The sequence below is a fragment of the Neolamprologus brichardi genome, chromosome 11 (assembly GCF_056152115.1).
Source record: "Neolamprologus brichardi isolate AB-2024 chromosome 11, ASM5615211v1, whole genome shotgun sequence".
Taxonomy (NCBI): Eukaryota; Metazoa; Chordata; class Actinopteri; order Cichliformes; family Cichlidae; genus Neolamprologus; species Neolamprologus brichardi.
The window spans coordinates 4,070,581-4,087,671 of NC_142114.1; the positions used below are offsets into that span (position 1 = coordinate 4,070,581).

At 40.3% G+C, this 17,091-nt stretch overlaps 2 protein-coding genes across 3 annotated transcripts in view; one reads left to right on the forward strand and one right to left on the reverse strand.

The window, feature by feature from the left end:
* Window positions 1-5,729, forward strand: part of col14a1a (collagen, type XIV, alpha 1a) — a 153,100-nt gene extending 147,371 nt beyond the window's left edge. Inside the window, exon 48 of one of the 2 annotated variants that reach the window (XM_087847997.1) lies at window positions 4,406-5,729. In XM_087847997.1, coding sequence (XP_087704123.1) covers window positions 4,406-4,716 — 311 coding nt within the window. In that variant the 3' untranslated portion in view covers window positions 4,717-5,729. Of the gene's footprint in view, window positions 1-3,249 lie in introns of both variants that reach the window. The other variant, XM_087847996.1, reaches the window with a different exon arrangement.
* A 104-nt stretch (window positions 5,730-5,833) lies between these two features.
* Window positions 5,834-17,075, reverse strand: mrpl13 (mitochondrial ribosomal protein L13). The gene is made up of 7 exons (XM_006795889.3): window positions 16,959-17,075; window positions 15,671-15,794; window positions 14,911-15,004; window positions 14,218-14,278; window positions 12,224-12,310; window positions 9,975-10,096; window positions 5,834-6,414 (listed from the first exon to the last, which is right to left on the reverse strand). Exons 1-7 carry the CDS (start codon window positions 16,983-16,985, stop codon window positions 6,390-6,392), a joined length of 540 nt encoding a protein of 179 aa, XP_006795952.2. The 5' UTR covers window positions 16,986-17,075; the 3' UTR covers window positions 5,834-6,389.
* Between the last annotated feature and the right edge of the window lie 16 nt (window positions 17,076-17,091).

The window sequence follows — 17,091 nt, forward strand, 5'->3', positions numbered from 1 at the left end:
CCTGCAGACTTCAAAAGGAGCGGAAGTAATCCCAATATCCAACATCTTGTTACTCGTGATTTGTTTTTCAGCTAAATTCTGGTGAAAATCGTAAATACAAAAATGCTTAACTGATATATTTATTAATTGTCAGTTAGACTGATTTTCTTTGAAAATATGATGAATGCAATTAACAAAGTATAACTTAAAATTATGACTCACGATTGCAGTTACATTGGCAATACTGGTTCCCACATGGAAGTAGTAGTACTTACAGGTTTCTACAGGGAGTGTTACTATGCTGTACTTGTTTTTAATGCTAATTTAAAGAGGTGTAAAAAAGTAATTCATAATTCCCAAAATAATTGTTATCGCACAAATGAAAAATGTCACTTTGATGAACCTCAATTTACATTCAGTATTCCTGTTTTCAGTGTAATCATTAGCTGTCGTAACCTGTCAGCTGCTTTAAAGCAGCAAATTCAATCCCCATCATTGAGATGCCACTCTCAGATATTTAATGACTGGTTGGAACAAAGCTGCATTACAAAAACAGAGAACGAGGTGATCCACATATTTGTGCGTGCTTTGCTTTTCTGTAATAAGTCTTTATCAAATCAAGGCAATGAAAAAGAAAGAGAGGTGCCTGGAAACAAAAGCATCGGTGCAGTTGCCCTAATTTTCCTCCAGTATGGAAAAGCTAATATTCCACATTAGATTTTAGGTTCAAATTATCAGCAAGAATCCAACTACAATGTTGTCTTATCCACACAAAAGGATCAACTGATTTCTCTTTAGGTTTAGTTATGTGTTTTTAATAGCTTCATATGGGGGGCATAACCGAGCAGAACGTGTGCTGCAGACAAATGAATACAAAAGCACATTCATAAAAAGTGTGCGCAGTAGGTGAGGAGCTGCCACCAGGAATCGAAATAACATCTCGACTGGAATATTTTTGTGACCAGAGTCAAAACATGAAATATCCAGACCTTACCAAAACATTCTTCACTGCTGTTTATCCAGACTTGCCCTGATTTGTCCTTCTGTATTCGAGCGATATTACTTTTATTCTGAGCAATTTGGTTTATTTTTATGTTTGCTAACTTGCTGCTCGAAGCAGCTTAAACAAAACCAGGCCTGTTTGGTCTTTATACGCCCTTATAAAGCATCTTTTATATGTGTAAAACACTCAAATATTGTTTTCACAGTGACAGCTGTTTCTGGCACAGTGATTGGTCTTGTAAAAGTGTTCGGAGAATTTGAGAGCTACCCGACTTTTATGGCTGCTCCACTGTGAAGTTTATACATTCATGTCCACACCGATGGATTAAGACGTTAGAAGGCCAAAGCTATTCATCTGTATTTAGATCTAATAAAATATGCAGTTGCACACACGTCTTTGAATATTCATACCGATGAGGCCATTGCAGGGCTTTACATGGTCTTGGGCCATCTGAGCTTGGACATTACACGTCTAACAGACTCTGACAAGTTGCCCTGATGATGTATCATCGTCTAAAAGTAGCTGATAGATGAGACATTACTTCATCCATCAAACCAGATTTATTGTATAGTGATGGATTCCAGTCTGAATGGTGTCTTTTTGTACTTTATGACTTTATGAATCCTCAGTGCTAGTCCCAAATGTGCACAGATTAAACACAGCCTCCCTGACCACTTAAAAAAGTTTCTTTTAATTTTAAAGCAAATAAAATGCAGCCTCAAACTATGTCTTTGTGACAAGTAGAATTTATTCCTACGTTTGTATTTGTCAACCTGAATAGTGTAGTTAACATATCATGGCTCAGTTACTGCATTACACAAGGATCAGTGTCACGGCTTCAAGATGATATATGAGGTTTTTAACCATCAAATGTCAGCCATTACCAATCTAAATATATGGAAAAAGTATAAAATATTACATCAAAGGATATATGTAAATTATTAACTTTAGTTTGGACTAATTGATTGACACATTCCTAAGTTGTTAAAATCTTGGATATGGATAAAAGTACTGGGCCACCTTCACGTTACGCCTACAGGAGCTGCTCGGCCATGTAAACTCACAGTGCACACTTTCTGTGCTGATGTTAATTCAAAGGGAGGTTTTTCAAAGTCTCCAAAGTTATTGAGTCAGCAGAGCGTCTGAGACTTTTACACACTGTGTGACTTTACGTGATCTGTAACTATGTGGCTGAGTTGCTATGATTGATAAACCCTTGCAATTTGCAATAAGCGCACTTAAAGCTGATGGGAAGAAACTTACTGCAGCACAGTTCCACGCTCAAATCCAGTGAGCTCTTCAGAACGACCCATGCTTTCACAAATGTTTGTAAAGGAAGATTGCATGGTTAGGTGCTTGATTTCCTACACCTTTGGCAAGTCATTAAGAGGTGTGGCCCAATACTTTTTTGCCTACAACTAAACCAAAAGCTGCTTAGCTAAACATTAAGATGGTATAAAAGGCAGTCCAGCTGTCTTCAAACATACACACTTCACTGGGGTGCTGTTTGCCAAAATAATCTGGCGCATAGCCTTTAGAAAATACACATTGGTTTATGGGCCCTTTGAGCTTTGAGATGGTGTAAGACAGGATGTTGTTACTTTTAGACAGAGCAGTGTTAAGTGTTTCACACTATATGTTATGCTCAAGATCAATTTAAACTGTTTGTTTATATTGATCTTGTAAGAAAAATAATATATGTTTTATGTAGATATAAATGGTGATGCATCAGAAAAACTGGCACAAGCTTCATAGGTCTCATTCTTTTAGAGCTATTTTTTCTGAATTTGCCTGAATGTACATTTTTGAATGTGACTGCAGCTGTTGTATTTAACTTCAACAGATGTCTTCCTAAGATCTCAGTCAGGCTGACTCATAAGGCGTGTTTTCCTTGTCGTCTGTTTTCCGTGTTAGAAATCTTTATTTGCACTTTCGAACATGCAGAAAGGTAAAATAAAGATCTGACACATTTTCTAAACATTCTCCAAACACTTTATAAAAATGTCACAGTGTTTATTTGAACTAATTTCTCAGTTTGTGCTTTTTGTTTCTCCTAAGAAGAAACATAGATTACAACACTGATATTTTTTTCCACCTCAAAAGCCACATCGAAGCGGCTGAGGAAGCGCAGTCGGTGTCGTTTATGAGGTTTAACTCTTTTGGTTCACTGGGTTTTCTTTCTGATATGAAGTAACATCTTCTCTCTGGTTCTTTTTTTCCTTCCCTCTCCTCCCTCTTCTCTCCTCCCTGCATCTCTCGTTCTGAAGTTCAACAGGACTATAGGAATGACTACTGAGGAGCATTCTTGAACCATGCTCCTCTCCTCCACCTGTGCTCACCTCCTCCTGCGTCCTCTTTTAAAAAGAAAAGACTAGATACTGAAGAAATGCCTGTTATTCCCTAAAGGCTGCCATATTTCCTGGGATGGATAAGTCCTGACACTTTTGAAACTGTAGTCCCTGCAGCAGCGATTATCACATTTTTCTTCTCTGGAGACCTTCTGTTTTGTTTTGTTTTGTTTTGTTTTTTTTAGCTATTTCTAAGATTTTTGTTCTTTAGGTTTTTTTAAAGGCACATCAGTTTAAAAGCAAGGTGGTTTTCTCATTTTAGAAATCGTTACGCCGTCGTTTGGTGCAAGTTTTTAGACAAACACACCAGATTTTCAGACTTCATGCACCCGTGAGTAAAATATTTTGATAAGAACTGCTTCATTAAACTAGTTATTTTCCCGTGTCGAAGGAAAAATACGAGCAATTTGACTCACTTTTCCACAAAAAACAGCCACCGCTCGTCGTCAACAGGACCACCTGTCGACAGATACTCGTGTATGCAAAGCTTTGCTGCCGCAGCCTTTGCTTCGCCCTGCTTTAAACTCAGATCTCATAAAAGCTAATCTCATCTTTCAAAAGCCAGACAAATCAGCTAAATAGTGATGGATTGCTTTGATGCTGACTGGCTGCTTTCATTACTGAACATCCCAGCTATTAGTGCATCTCAGTTTCTGCAAGATGGACAGAAAATCTCAGTTTTTACGCCTGATATAATGTGATCATTTTCATTCCTGGAAAAATAATCACATCTGGGCGATATTGGGGCAGAGATTAGATCCGTCTTCAGTTCCATTAAACTACTTCCTTATTAAACCAATCTTTTGGACTCTGTCCTGGGTCCTGAATCTGCTTCTGCAGAGAAGTCATTTCACCATCAAAGAAGTAAGAATTGTTGACTGGTTGAAATGATTTTAACCTGCTGTGAAGCTATTTCTGAATCTGTGCATGCCTCACTTTCCCGCTCTGCTTCTTTCATACCATACTCTTGTGTTGGCCTTAACCTCGCGCCACACTCTCCTGTAGTACTGGCTTTGTGTTCGCTGTGCTGATGCAGAAACACTCCGACTGATCCTAAATATTCCCACCACCCCAGTTCAAGCTTTGCCTCATGGCGCCTACCAGCCCTACAGTCCTCCCTACAATCAGCCACACCATCCTGCTGCAGAGGCTTACGACAACCGAGGAGGGGGTGAGGAGGAGGAGGAGGAGGAGGAGGACCCCTATTATCGTGGTTATCCCCCTCAGTACTACCCTCAACAGCCTTCTCAGCTGGCACACATCAACTACGGTTACCACTTAAGCCCCACCTACTCCGAAGACGTGGAGCTGAGGTCACCGGGCGTCGCCGGGAGGTTTTTGCGGGATGTCGACGTAATGGAGGAGAGCGAGGATGGAGGACTTTAGATGAAAGACGAATTAAAGTCCTCAAGATAAGGACACAACACAGATGTTCCCACAAAAGCAAAGAGCTGAGACATGCATATAAAACACCTGAAACTGTGGCGAGAACTTCCGTCCCTTCCCTCCCGTGTCCCCGGTGGGATCCCCCAGCCCCACCCCCATCAGGTGAAACATTGTAAATAGCTCTGTGGACTCTTGTACCATATCTCTGTAAAAGGGAGGTCCGAAAAGTGCCTGATCTATGTTTAGCAACGCCCATTTGATAATGTCAAGGTGAGACTTGTTCCTTCCCATCTCACAGCCGATTTAGCAACTTTTGTGTGGAGCTGCATGGAAGTGGAACCCTCGCCTCTTGTTTTGGTTGTAACTAACTGGGTTGTTTTAGTTCAGCTGGTAACGTTTGCGCAGGCTGCTTTTTTATAATGATGACTCATGTTTCCTCTGGTTGTCTTTGTTTTTGTACCAACTGTTGAAAAGTGGTGTTCTTAGTGGACATGAAACCCAGACCAATCAAACTCCTTTCCCTGAACACTTAGAAGCACACTTTAAAAAAAAAAAAAGATAATTTCTTTTTAATTTGAACATTGGCGCTCGTTACTGTTCTGGATTTTATTTTATTTCGGGGGGCTTTTGTGAATTTAAAGAACATTGTTTTGTTCATTATGTTCCCTTTTTTTTCTTATGCAAATTTGGGCCTGCTCACTGTGGAAGCTGTTTGCTCACTGGCTGAACTCTGACCTCTTTCTGGAATAAGACCTGAAGTCAGTTATTATTACAAAAAGAAGAAGAAAAAGAAAATCCTCTCGCCTCTCTGTGAAATCAATAAGAACCCCTCTTGCACTGCAGTCAGAAAAACAAGCAGCAGACGTGTTGCTACGAGCTGGTCCCGGTCTGGATTTTAACTGTCGACCGTGAATAGCTTTAATAAGGAATGTGTCTCGCTACCGCACCCTTTGGTACAATATGGACTTATTTATTTTCTATTTTGTTTGCTTTTATAACCAATAAATCTGTAATGAGACTACAAGAATGGGCTTAGGTCATTTGTTTAACAGCGCAAAAGGGTCAAAAACTCAGAGTTTACAACACTTTTGTAAAAACAACATTCGACAAGAAGAGGTTCGTTAAACTGTTTATTAGCCTTTTTACAATTCACTTAAAAGGGGAACAGATTTATCGATGGAAACTTAATAACCAAAAAAAAGCAGCCGTGAACAAGTTAACAGTTTGGGATTCTCATATAGTAACACATTAACTGGTTTCACTGTGCATCCACAAGCCTTTAAAGACAGGATCAGCTCTAACAGATGCCACTTTTAATGGAGCAGATCGGATCATTTCATGGTGTGTAATCAGAGGAAAAACCCACAGAATCTGATTTTTCTCACAGCTGAGCCACATGGTGAAATCTCAAGCTGTCATTGGATAATTCAGGCCCACCGCGGTCGCGCTGGAGCCGACAGGAGCGACAGAGAGGTTCCCCTGGTAGGATAATGTTGATGTTCTTGGCATCTATGTTATGTTAAGTGCTGTCGAGCTTTGATGCCAGTTCTGCAGGCATAAACTGCAGGCTAAATTTACACAAATCAATAGCAGAGGATGGTGCTGCTTTCAGTGTTGTGTTGATATAAGACTTTTTTTTCCCCCCTCCCTTTCTCGGTCTCATTGGGCAGCCTTCATTTCATCTTGTAGTCTTCAGGTCTGTGGAAAAAATACAACACAACGCATTAGTATGAAGGGTGGGAATGGACCGATTACAAGGAAAACCATGGATAGAATGGGACATATGAGCGAGTGGGCAGATCGTATCTCTTTTTTTCCCCCGCCCCTTTTTTCAAAATGACTACAGAGACTGTGTCGTTGTTTTCGGTTTTTCCGCTTTAATTTCAAGCAGAGTTTGCAGCAGACAGATATTATCAGAGCGTGCTGTATTGGTTTTGATACGAAGTAGAAAAAATGTTGTTATCAAATGTAATAGCTCTGCTATCAGCTACGCCCGTATGCTGTCGGTTTTCTGTGTCTGAGCACTTGTTTGTGTGTTGACTGTGTGCGTGTGTGTTGTACAGGGGTGGACAGGGAGCTTACATTCAATAATAATCTCTCGCCTGGGCTCCAAGGTTTTTCTGAGAGAATATTAACAGTGTGTTTAATAAAGGGTAACGATTGAATCGCCCTGGATGACCTTAACCCCATCTCCCCTGACACACACACACACACACACACACACACGATCAGTAAAATGAGTGAGGCAGCGTGTGAGCGAATATTAACTAGACTGAGGCCTATCTCTTAAATAAACCAGGATTAGTTTGACCTTGATGGCCACACAGCGACCAGCCTCAGCACACAGACTGATTGGCTGAGGAGATTGAAGCAGTAAACAATAAGAAGTAGCTCATTTATCACCTCGCACAGGCACACACTCTGACAGCAGTGGTGAATGCAGCACCGACATGCTGTACATATCTGCAGAAGGCATACACAGAGTGAAAACTAATGTCAGAGAACACAAATAAAACTATTGGCCCTGTGTGGCACCACTGTCCCTTAAAAATTTCATGTATGCGTTTTTCTATTTAACAACACGTCCATCACTGTTCAATAGGACGAGGAGCAGAAGAGGGCCTGACCTTCGACCTGGGGGTGGAGCTATCCTTTTAGGAACCAAATCTGCATGAGACAGTCCCCACAAATGCTGACACTATTCTCATGTACCCCTAAATAACTGTATTGTTTGAATACATCTACTTGGTGGTTTCATTTACTTACTAGCATTTTTGGTTTGCTGCCTCAGAAAAGTACAGTTAGACCACATAAGACTAAAGCAGTGCTTCTAAACTCTGATCACTCGAATGCTCATTTGAGGTTTTTCAGTGGTTCCCTGCTCCAACACACTCAATTCAAACAATCATCTTTAACCTGCATGTAACACCTTTACTAATATTTTCCTACTCAAGTAGGAAAAAAGCTGAATTGTATACAGGGGTGAAAACACTGATTCTAAAAACTGATATTAGTTTAGTTCAAATGTGCAAAACGTTAGGATCATACGAGCTAAATTGTTCATTTGACTGTTGTGAAGCAGATTTGGTTTTGATTCTGAGAGTTTGAGATTTCTGTGTCGACACAGGAGATCAATGGTGTGTGCAGCACCGCAAACAAAAAACATCAGCATTATTTCCAACAAAACAATGACAGTTTTGCTCCAAAAGATCACACCACATAAAAAGCAATATGCAGAACATGACGAATTTTGCCATTTTGTTCAGTGTAATTGTTAACATGCACCGAATCCTGTTAACAAAATCCCATTAACATTTATTGAAGTGGGACATCACAGAGGCATCCAGCATCTGAAAACCACAAAGGAAACCTAGCTGCAGGAATAGATTCATGTGTTTATGGGAGTTTTACATAGAGAAAGTACGATGGCAGGAAAGCAGGGTTTGGATTTGCCAATAACAACAACACATTTATTAAATCCTGATTTAGCTGCTGTCTAAAATGTTTACAACAACCTGGAGAAACAAAATCCAAGCTTTCGAATTAAGCATCTCAGAGTGGGTACAAGAAAGACCATCAGAGGTCCTGGGTGCTGAGCATGTCCGGTGGATGAAGAGCAGTGACCCTGACTCAGAAGCAGCTGGGCCGCGGGTGAACGGATGGATTGATGAATGAACGGATGCAAAGGCTACTGCTGAGCAGGTGAAGCGAGAACGCTCTTCGTTAACCTGTCAGAACGATGTTTACTGCGGCTGAGGCCAGGGAGAACGGCACGATATTATCATGCTGGCAAACCGCGGGTCACAATGCCAGTCTAATCTCCAACCAGAAAATACTTGACTCAGAAAAGCTATGAATATGATTAGGCCGAGTAACAGATGCTCTCTCACACATCCTTCAGAGAAAACTTGTGTATCCAAGCGCTCAGGATGTGAGGGAATACAGCTGATTTTCCCAGTGTGCATCTGAGAGAACCGTCCTGCTCTGTTTTTGAGGTTTGGCTCCTCGTTACGATGTACAGTGTCCTACTTTTTTACAGCTTTTTGATTGAGCTCGCAATGAAGCCAACTTAAAAAAAGAAAGTCAGCTTGGGGACAACTACTCCTATTTTCATGTAGTAGTGCACACAGGAGCCAGCTCCTTAGTGGTTCAGCACTTCAGTTCTTTGTGCGTCGCGTCACATAATGACAGCTCTAAGTTGGCTGACAATCATTCGCACCGCAGCTACATGTGTTTGTAGTTACGATGAAAAATGTTGCACTTTTTTTTCCCGCTTGAGGAGAAACTGTCATGTCACAATGGCCACAAAAAAAGGAGCTGTCATAGATTTGAATTCGATCCATTTGTGTGCGTGTTGCTTATTAAGACCGTGAAAACATTACAGGACTGCGTCAAAGCAGAAGAAGGCAAACCTGGGTCGAAACCTTCCCGTCTTATAAATATCTGAAGATTGTGCCGGCACACACACAAGTTCACAAGTCGTCTGTTTCTCATTTTAAATGCTTAATTTAAAACTTTGCACTACAGAGTAGGCTGGCACAGAGAGAGGGACTGTGAGATGGTACACAGTTCAACATCACCCCCTTCTGGCCCATCCTCATCAACACAAGACTGATTGAGTATGACGCGTCACCACGAATGTTTCAATTTCTTCAGTATAAATGCAGCAAAATGGGAAACGGTGATAATTTCATTGGCCAATAATTTTCATCAACAACCTTTTTTTTCCCCCTAACGAAAATGTGACGACACTATGATGAAATGTGATGAATGTACTGATACTTTAATCCCGAATAAAGACGAGATGAAAATATTTTGGAGAGATGGCATGATAAGAACTAATTAAAGTTGTGTAGAAAGGCGGGACGAGTTTGGAGGTGATCCAATCAGAAGTAATCTTGTGCGGCAAGGTTAGACCGGCACATTTGATCTGGTAAAACCAGCGCCCATCCTCCCTGTTTCTCATGAAAACGAGAAACGGGGAGAAAATTTCAATACTTGGCAGAAAGATCAGAGTAGAAAAGGAAAAGAAGACACTGAGAAACTCTCACCGGTAAAAATACGACAAACACTTTCTTTTAATCGTCTGAATTAACTTTAGATTTACTCTGATGTAATCTTATGTTATTTAGTTGACTAAAAGCATTTAAATACCTAAATTATGACTAAGACTAAATCAGAATTTGCTGTCAAAATCAACACTGATGGGAGTTTGGGCTTCTTTTTGGATATTAATTGAGAGTTACGCTTCTACATACGGTGTCCACAGCCTGGGGAAGGCATCTATTTCCTCCTGAGTGTACTCGCTGAGCTTCTTCGGTATTTCTCTGGGCTGAGGCAGCTCCTCTGTCAGGTTGGCTTGAATGTCATATGGCAGCTCCTGGAGAGAGGTGGATGAAGGAAACGTTAAAGGCATTTGATCCAAGACACAAAAATTCAAAGAGAAAAGGGAGGAAATGGGAGAGAGGAAAGAATTTAAAGCAAGTGACACAAATAAGGAGACTGTGTGTTTACAAACGGTGCCTTATTCAAAGGCCTGGAGGAGGTTTTAAGCTTGGAATAACACAGGGGAAAAGAAAAATAAATAATCAAAAGACACCAAATGTTCAAAAGAAACACTGCCTAAACTGTTGTGAAATGCCCAGGCTTAGAAACGCCATCTCTAAGTACTACTGAGATTCTGGTGTTAGGACCAAAGTCAGGTAATCAGTCGTTCCTCTGTATATGGACACATTCATTCACAGGATTACAAATCAAAATACCTGGTGATGGCACTCCCACCATGATAGTAATTACAATCCGCTGATATTTAGATGGACCCCGCGTGTCAGTTAACAGCCCATCAAGCACTTTTTATGTTAAATTCATTTCAGAGGCTGTGGTGTGTGACGCTGGCTCCAGCCAGTGTAATTTGAAACCAATCAATATGCTCTCAAGTGCCAAAAATGCACGCGAGGCATAATTCACTGCGGCGATGATACGACGCATCTGCTCCGCTTTAAATCAACGACTGAGACGGGACAGTTTGTCAACTCTGATAACCGATTGGATGCATTATTTAAATTCAGCCTCAGCTGCATTTAATGACTTTCGGCAGCCAATAAGATGTCATTTTCCACAGTGGGTAGAAAACAATACTTCACTGACATCGACAGTCACTCGTTTATTTACACGTCCCTATTTACATAATCCCAATATTAGCATTCATTGGAGGTGTGTTTACTGGCCGCCCTGTAAACTTTAATATTTCCTCATTTTATACTGTTTTGGCGTACACTACCACCTAAGGGTCTCTTGAACAAATGGCCAGTTACATATGCTTTCAGAAACCCTAGTTACTTTTATGTAACAGCTGCAACAGTAAAGTTACCACATCAGACCCAAATAAATGTACCTATCAGCTTTAACATGGTGCAAGAATTTACACTAATGTAGTCGCGGCCCCCTCCCTGAGCCTGGCTCTGCCAGAGGTTTCTTCTTGTTAGAAGGGAGTTTTTCCTTCCCACGGTCACCAAGTGCATGCTTGTAGGAGATTGTTGGGATATTTTCTCTCTTATTGTATTGTCTCTCTTCCGATATAAAGCACCTTGAGGTGGTTAAATTGAATAATAAAAAAAAATAATACAATTAAAGCAAACTAGTCTAAATAAAGCCAAAAAAGCTCTCCCATGAGTGCAGGCAGTTTAGCACCAAGTGACACACAAAACTGCAGTTACAAAAGCATAAACACTTCCCCAGAGTTGATGATTATTTAAGTCAAACTAAAATAAGTCTGAATGACTTTAACACAGCGATGAAGTCGGCGATGTTACAAATGTCATGTCTAAAAAGAGCTCATCTTCATGAGTCCTCGCCCTTTTCTGTGATTTGTTCTTCTTAGGGCATCAGCAGAAAGCGAAACAATGGCCTTAAAGATCCATGAGATGAACTGAGTCACGAGACAACTCTGTTTCCTAAATATTCTTGGTGACGCATCGTAAATATAGAGCTGCTGATAATCCATCCATCCTCTACCGCTTATCCTTGTCATAGGGCAAGAAACGGGGTACACCCTGAACAGGTTGCTAGTCTGTCACAGGGCTAACAAATTGAGACAGACAACCATTCACACTCACATCCACATCTATGGGCAATTTCGAATCACTAATTAGCCTAACCCCACTAACTGCATGTGTTTGGACTGTGGGAGGAAGCTGGAGTACCCGGACAGAACCCATGTAGACATGGGGAGAACATGCAAACGCCACACAGAAAGACCCCAGCCAGATGGTGGAGCTGAACTTAAAACATTCTTGCTGTGAGCCAACAGTGCTAACCACTGCACCACCTTGCCGACCAGAACTGCTGATAAGTAAAGCTTTAGACAAAAGGGAGAAAGACTGGCGCTTCTGAGAGGACAACAACAACCAGATTTAAGTAAAAAACCTTAACCTCACAGCCATGCACTCATTCTCTTAATGTACCCTGACTGTCTTTCATTAGTGAGACGATGTGAAACAGGGCTTACATCTTCAGGAAAGATGTGTAATCGCTGCATCATGGTGCGCCGGTGCAGGTTCCGAGGCAGCATGCCGTAAACTGCTAACCTTACGATCTGGAGAGAAGAAGGACAATGAAAATATTGACATACAAATAAAAAGATTTTCAAAAGTCTGTGTTTATAGCAACAAATGTTCTGTTTTTCTTATATTTTCTTCTAAAATGTTCCTCAATGCGAAGCAGGTTACACAACTTGGATAAAGTTACTGGATTGAGAGAGATGTTGGACAGACGCTGTGCTGACAAATCATTTATGTGTCCAAATCTATTTCTTCCTCTTCGCACGCCAACCCTTCAAATGTCACATCAACTAAATCACCTTCAGGATGCACGTCTGTGGTCGCTGACTGGCCTGAAACCAGCAGCTTAGTGCATGTCTCTTCTGGTTTAGTGCACTTCAGACTGGAGACCAGTGCAGGTCATGCACCTACATCGAGTCATTCCCGCATGTCAGGAGCAATTTTACGGTGTACTTTTAGCACACTAGCTGCATATGGGAAAAAAGTCTACAAACCCACAACTTCTGCAAAAAACAGACTCACTGAGTGCACCACTGCAGAGGCATGGGGATCCTTCACACAGCTTCAGGCGAGGCCTTAACGTGCAAAACTCACTTTTATATATTTAAAATTATATATATATATATTATATATAAAATTATAGGATTTAATATTTAATGAAACAGAAAATGCTGTAAATATGGGACTGACTATAGTGAGGCAAGTACTTGAGCTACGATTATGTGCACTTCTTTTCACCCACTGATGTCTCTGTCATTTTTGTAACGTTTGAATGAGGACCTGTGGAGATTTTCTTTCCCTTATATTCATATTTATTCATTTATATCTTCACCTCGTCTGTGTGCCTCGAGTTCATTCATCATTTTCTCATCATTTCTTTTCAAAAACAGCTCACAGACATTTTTTTCAAGGGTTAAAAAACTTCCTAAAACAGCTGGATGCTGTTATTTTCTAATCACCTCTAACCAGAAGTATTGAGGTGTTCAGGGACTGTGTAGTGGTGCAGAATAATACACATCTGGTTTTCTAGTAAGTGTCCCAGATGAATAAGGGAGCAGCTGAATGTATCTTTTATTTTCAGTGTGTAAATGGTAAACGGGCTGATTCTTGTATATCACTTTTCTATTTTATTTGCGCACTCGTAGCTCTTTCTCCTACGAGCCTCACACACACACGCACTTTTTATACTTTAGAGCTTTTATCTGTCACACATGGACTCTCCAGCGGATGCATTGGGGGTAACTTGGGGTTCAGTATCTTGCAGACTGGAGGAGCCGGAGCCTGCAGCACCAACCAACTACAGTGCCCATTTTGATTATAATGACGTGACACCAGAGTACACATTTGTGTCAGGACTGATTCAATAAAAAGAAGTGATGACCCTCACTAGAGTTATCCTTCAGCTCCTGTTCTGTTGTTTTTCCTGTTTTTTGACTCGCTGCTAAGTAACACAGGAGTTTGCATCATTTGTTAAATACAGAACGCAGGTCACAGTAAGTTTGCCTGGAATAATCATGGATGCATGTAAAATATTATGTAAAAAAGCTGCCAAACTGGGCTCTACTCTTCCTTCTACACAGAAGAGTTCATTGCCTTGAAATCATAAATATGCATCACAACCAAAATCCCAAGAATTATCCTTAAACTGACATTCTTGGTCTGAGTTTCAGAAAATATCAAAACACCTCCATCAACCAGCACAAATCCACTGCTGCTTAATCCCACTCCTCAGCATTTTATATTAATATGCATGAGCAGCACACACAAGGAAAGGGATGAGTGTCAAACCAGGAAGCACCTCCACTGCAGAGCATGTGGCACATTTATCTCTGTGTGGTTTAATTAATCATACCAACAATATAATCAAATTCTTGGTGTGAGCTAAGGTTTAAAATTCACTCTAAACAACACAAAGAGGAGAACAGAAGCCAGCAGCACTTACAGCTTTTGGGTCCTTATGATGGAGCTGAGCAGCTGTGACTTGTTTGAATCCACCAGGGTACCTTTAAAAGAAAATGAATAAATTATGACAAATCTCTGCCAGTCCAATTTTCATTTCATGAACTGAAATTGGCATTTATTGCTCTGATGATGCTTTTTTAGTTACCAGTTTGGATTATTTTTTCAAATTAGCCCAACATCATGCTGTCCATTTTAGAGAAATACACATGCTGAAGGCAACATTTACTGCAGTATTTATATGTTCATGTGAAAGCCAGCAGGCTCACTAAAAATCCAGAGGTAATTTTTAATTATAACGTTTGTGAAGCGGTGGCTGCTGCTCTCATTAGGAGGCGTGTGTGGATGCAGACGAAGTCAGAAGAGGAGGGACTGTGACGTGAAACAATGAAACAAACTTTATTCTAAATCTGAGGATTTCATGGCTTCTTTTAATACAACTGCCAGAAAAATGTTGCAGGAAGAAACTCGAAGATTCTGATTTAACTTTTCAGACTGAGCTTACACAGCAACGACGTCAAATCAGACATAAACGAGTATTTCTGCTGTTCAGTCACCCAAAAAAAACTCATTTACATCACTGTTGGCAGCAGACTAAAAAAAGCCTTATGTAGGCCTCACTTTGTCCTGGAAACATGAAATTAAAAGGTCATGACAGATGGCACTATACACTTACCCCGTGTGTGATGAGTAGACTTTCTGTTCCCATTTGTTCCCAGAGAAAGCTATGTGTTTGCTGTTTATTACCACCACATGGTCACCACAGTCACCTGTGAAGATGTTCAAAAGGTTTGTTTTCAGGCTAAAAAGCCACATTATTCTGTTTTAAAGAGAGGAAGGCTAGCACATATAGCTGCTCAACTAATGGCGCCACTACTAAGAGCAGCAGCTTCCTTGTGAGACTAAGGCTTAGCTTTACTAAAACATATTGTTATTCCAAAGAGTATAACTGAGAAGGAAGGGAAAAACATTTTTAAAGCTTGTCCTCTGCTGCCACCATGTGGCAGTTCTATATAAAAGTAGATGTTTCTGTCATAATCCAGACGAGGAAATCCTAAAAATTGATCCTGTTTAACTGGATGGAGTGTTTTCAGTGGTAGAAATGTTTCATCACTCATCCAGGTGACTTCTTCAGTCTCAGCTGACTGCAGGTTTCCCCAACCTTATGAAGGGTACATTTGCACGATGACTGCAATTAACACCACTGAAGAACAATGGGTGGGATGAAGGCCAGTAAGAAATAAAGTTCTCCTTTTTACTTCAAGTGCTGCTTCAGCTCTTACCTCTGCAGTGCTGTACCACAACATGCTTAAACTAAGGGTTTGTTGTGGTTTAAAAACAATACTTCATATATACACAATGAAACAGTTAAAGTGAGTTACAGTGAGAATTTGTTCATGACTGTCTGGTGAGTGTGAGATGGAGTTCCTACTCACTCAGAGCATGGTAGATAGGTTTGTGTTTCCCCTGTAATCTAATAGAACACATAGTTGCAATCTTTCCAGGCGGCTGCATCCTGGCATCAATCAGGAACCAGGAACGGGCAAAGGTCGCCCATTGCTGAACGAAGTCAAGGAGAAAAACTTAAATTACATATGCTAACAAGCTGAGCCATCACAGCATCAGAAACCAAAGAAGGTCTGTTAATTTTCCAAGCTCCAAAATTGTAAAGATGGGCAGCTTAAAATAATGGACATGCCAAACTGTCCCCTTCAAACTATAGTTGGCAAAATGTTTACTTTTCCTTGTAGTAATTTTAATATCCTAACCTTTCAGCAATTAGTCAGCTGCTAAGAGAGAAAACAAAGGTACTGGACGTCTTCTGGTTTCTTCTGATCTTTTTCTCCAAAACATTTAACATGACCGGTCCCTCATTTCTAATCTTATCTATCCTGGTCACTCCAAACAAAACTTTCAGTATCAAAACCATACATCATAACAAAGTCTCACTACCATCTTGTAAACCTCAGGGTAAAAAGTGATTGCCAGTGTTTGTATATATTTTTTAATGTCTACATTATAATCAACCCAATCCTTTCTCCCAGTTAAAATATATTTATAGAACTGGTGTCACAACAAGACATCTGTAACATTTGTCACTGAGCAGCTTCTACCTGGTTACAGAAATACTCTTTCTGGTTCAAAATGACCAGACATCTTTGATGAGATAAAATATAGATCAATAAATCATTTAGAACAGGTGAAATGCATTTTCTGATAAATACAGGTGGCACATGATCATGATCATTTTTTAAACACTAGATCATGTGTTTAAATTATTTAAAGTATTTCTTACTTCTTACTACAGAGCCAAGTAAGAAGCAAGATAGAAATGGTGGCGAGGATAAAATCTCATATTAAGCCAAAACTTAAGAGTCTGTAGAAGAACTGTTTCAAACAGCTAGCATCAAAATAGCAGTATAGCAACTCTCTAGGCTAAAACCATATGAGAAACGACGTTATGTCAAAGACTAGACGTTTTAAGTGGTACATTTCACTAACTGGAGGTTAGAGTTATAGTAAATGGACCATAAGACCTTCGATTTTTTTAGAAAGCCTCTAACTACTGGAGGCAGTGCACTCGTTCACAGCTAGCTGTTAAAATTTCGTCATATAACTGTCAGTGCCGTTTAGCGACGCTAGCTAACAGCAACTGCAACCATTAAATAACAAAAAATACAAACATAAGGTGGAACTAATGCAGCGTACAGCGTCTCAGATTACCTGTGCAGATCTGGAGAAACTGGACATTTTAGATTAAACAACTAGCGCATCCTCTAAATAGTTGACCCCAACGTGAGCTTCGGTCCGCTACGAAATTATGTTCGGTTGAAATAAGATGTTTTTAAGGGTTCCT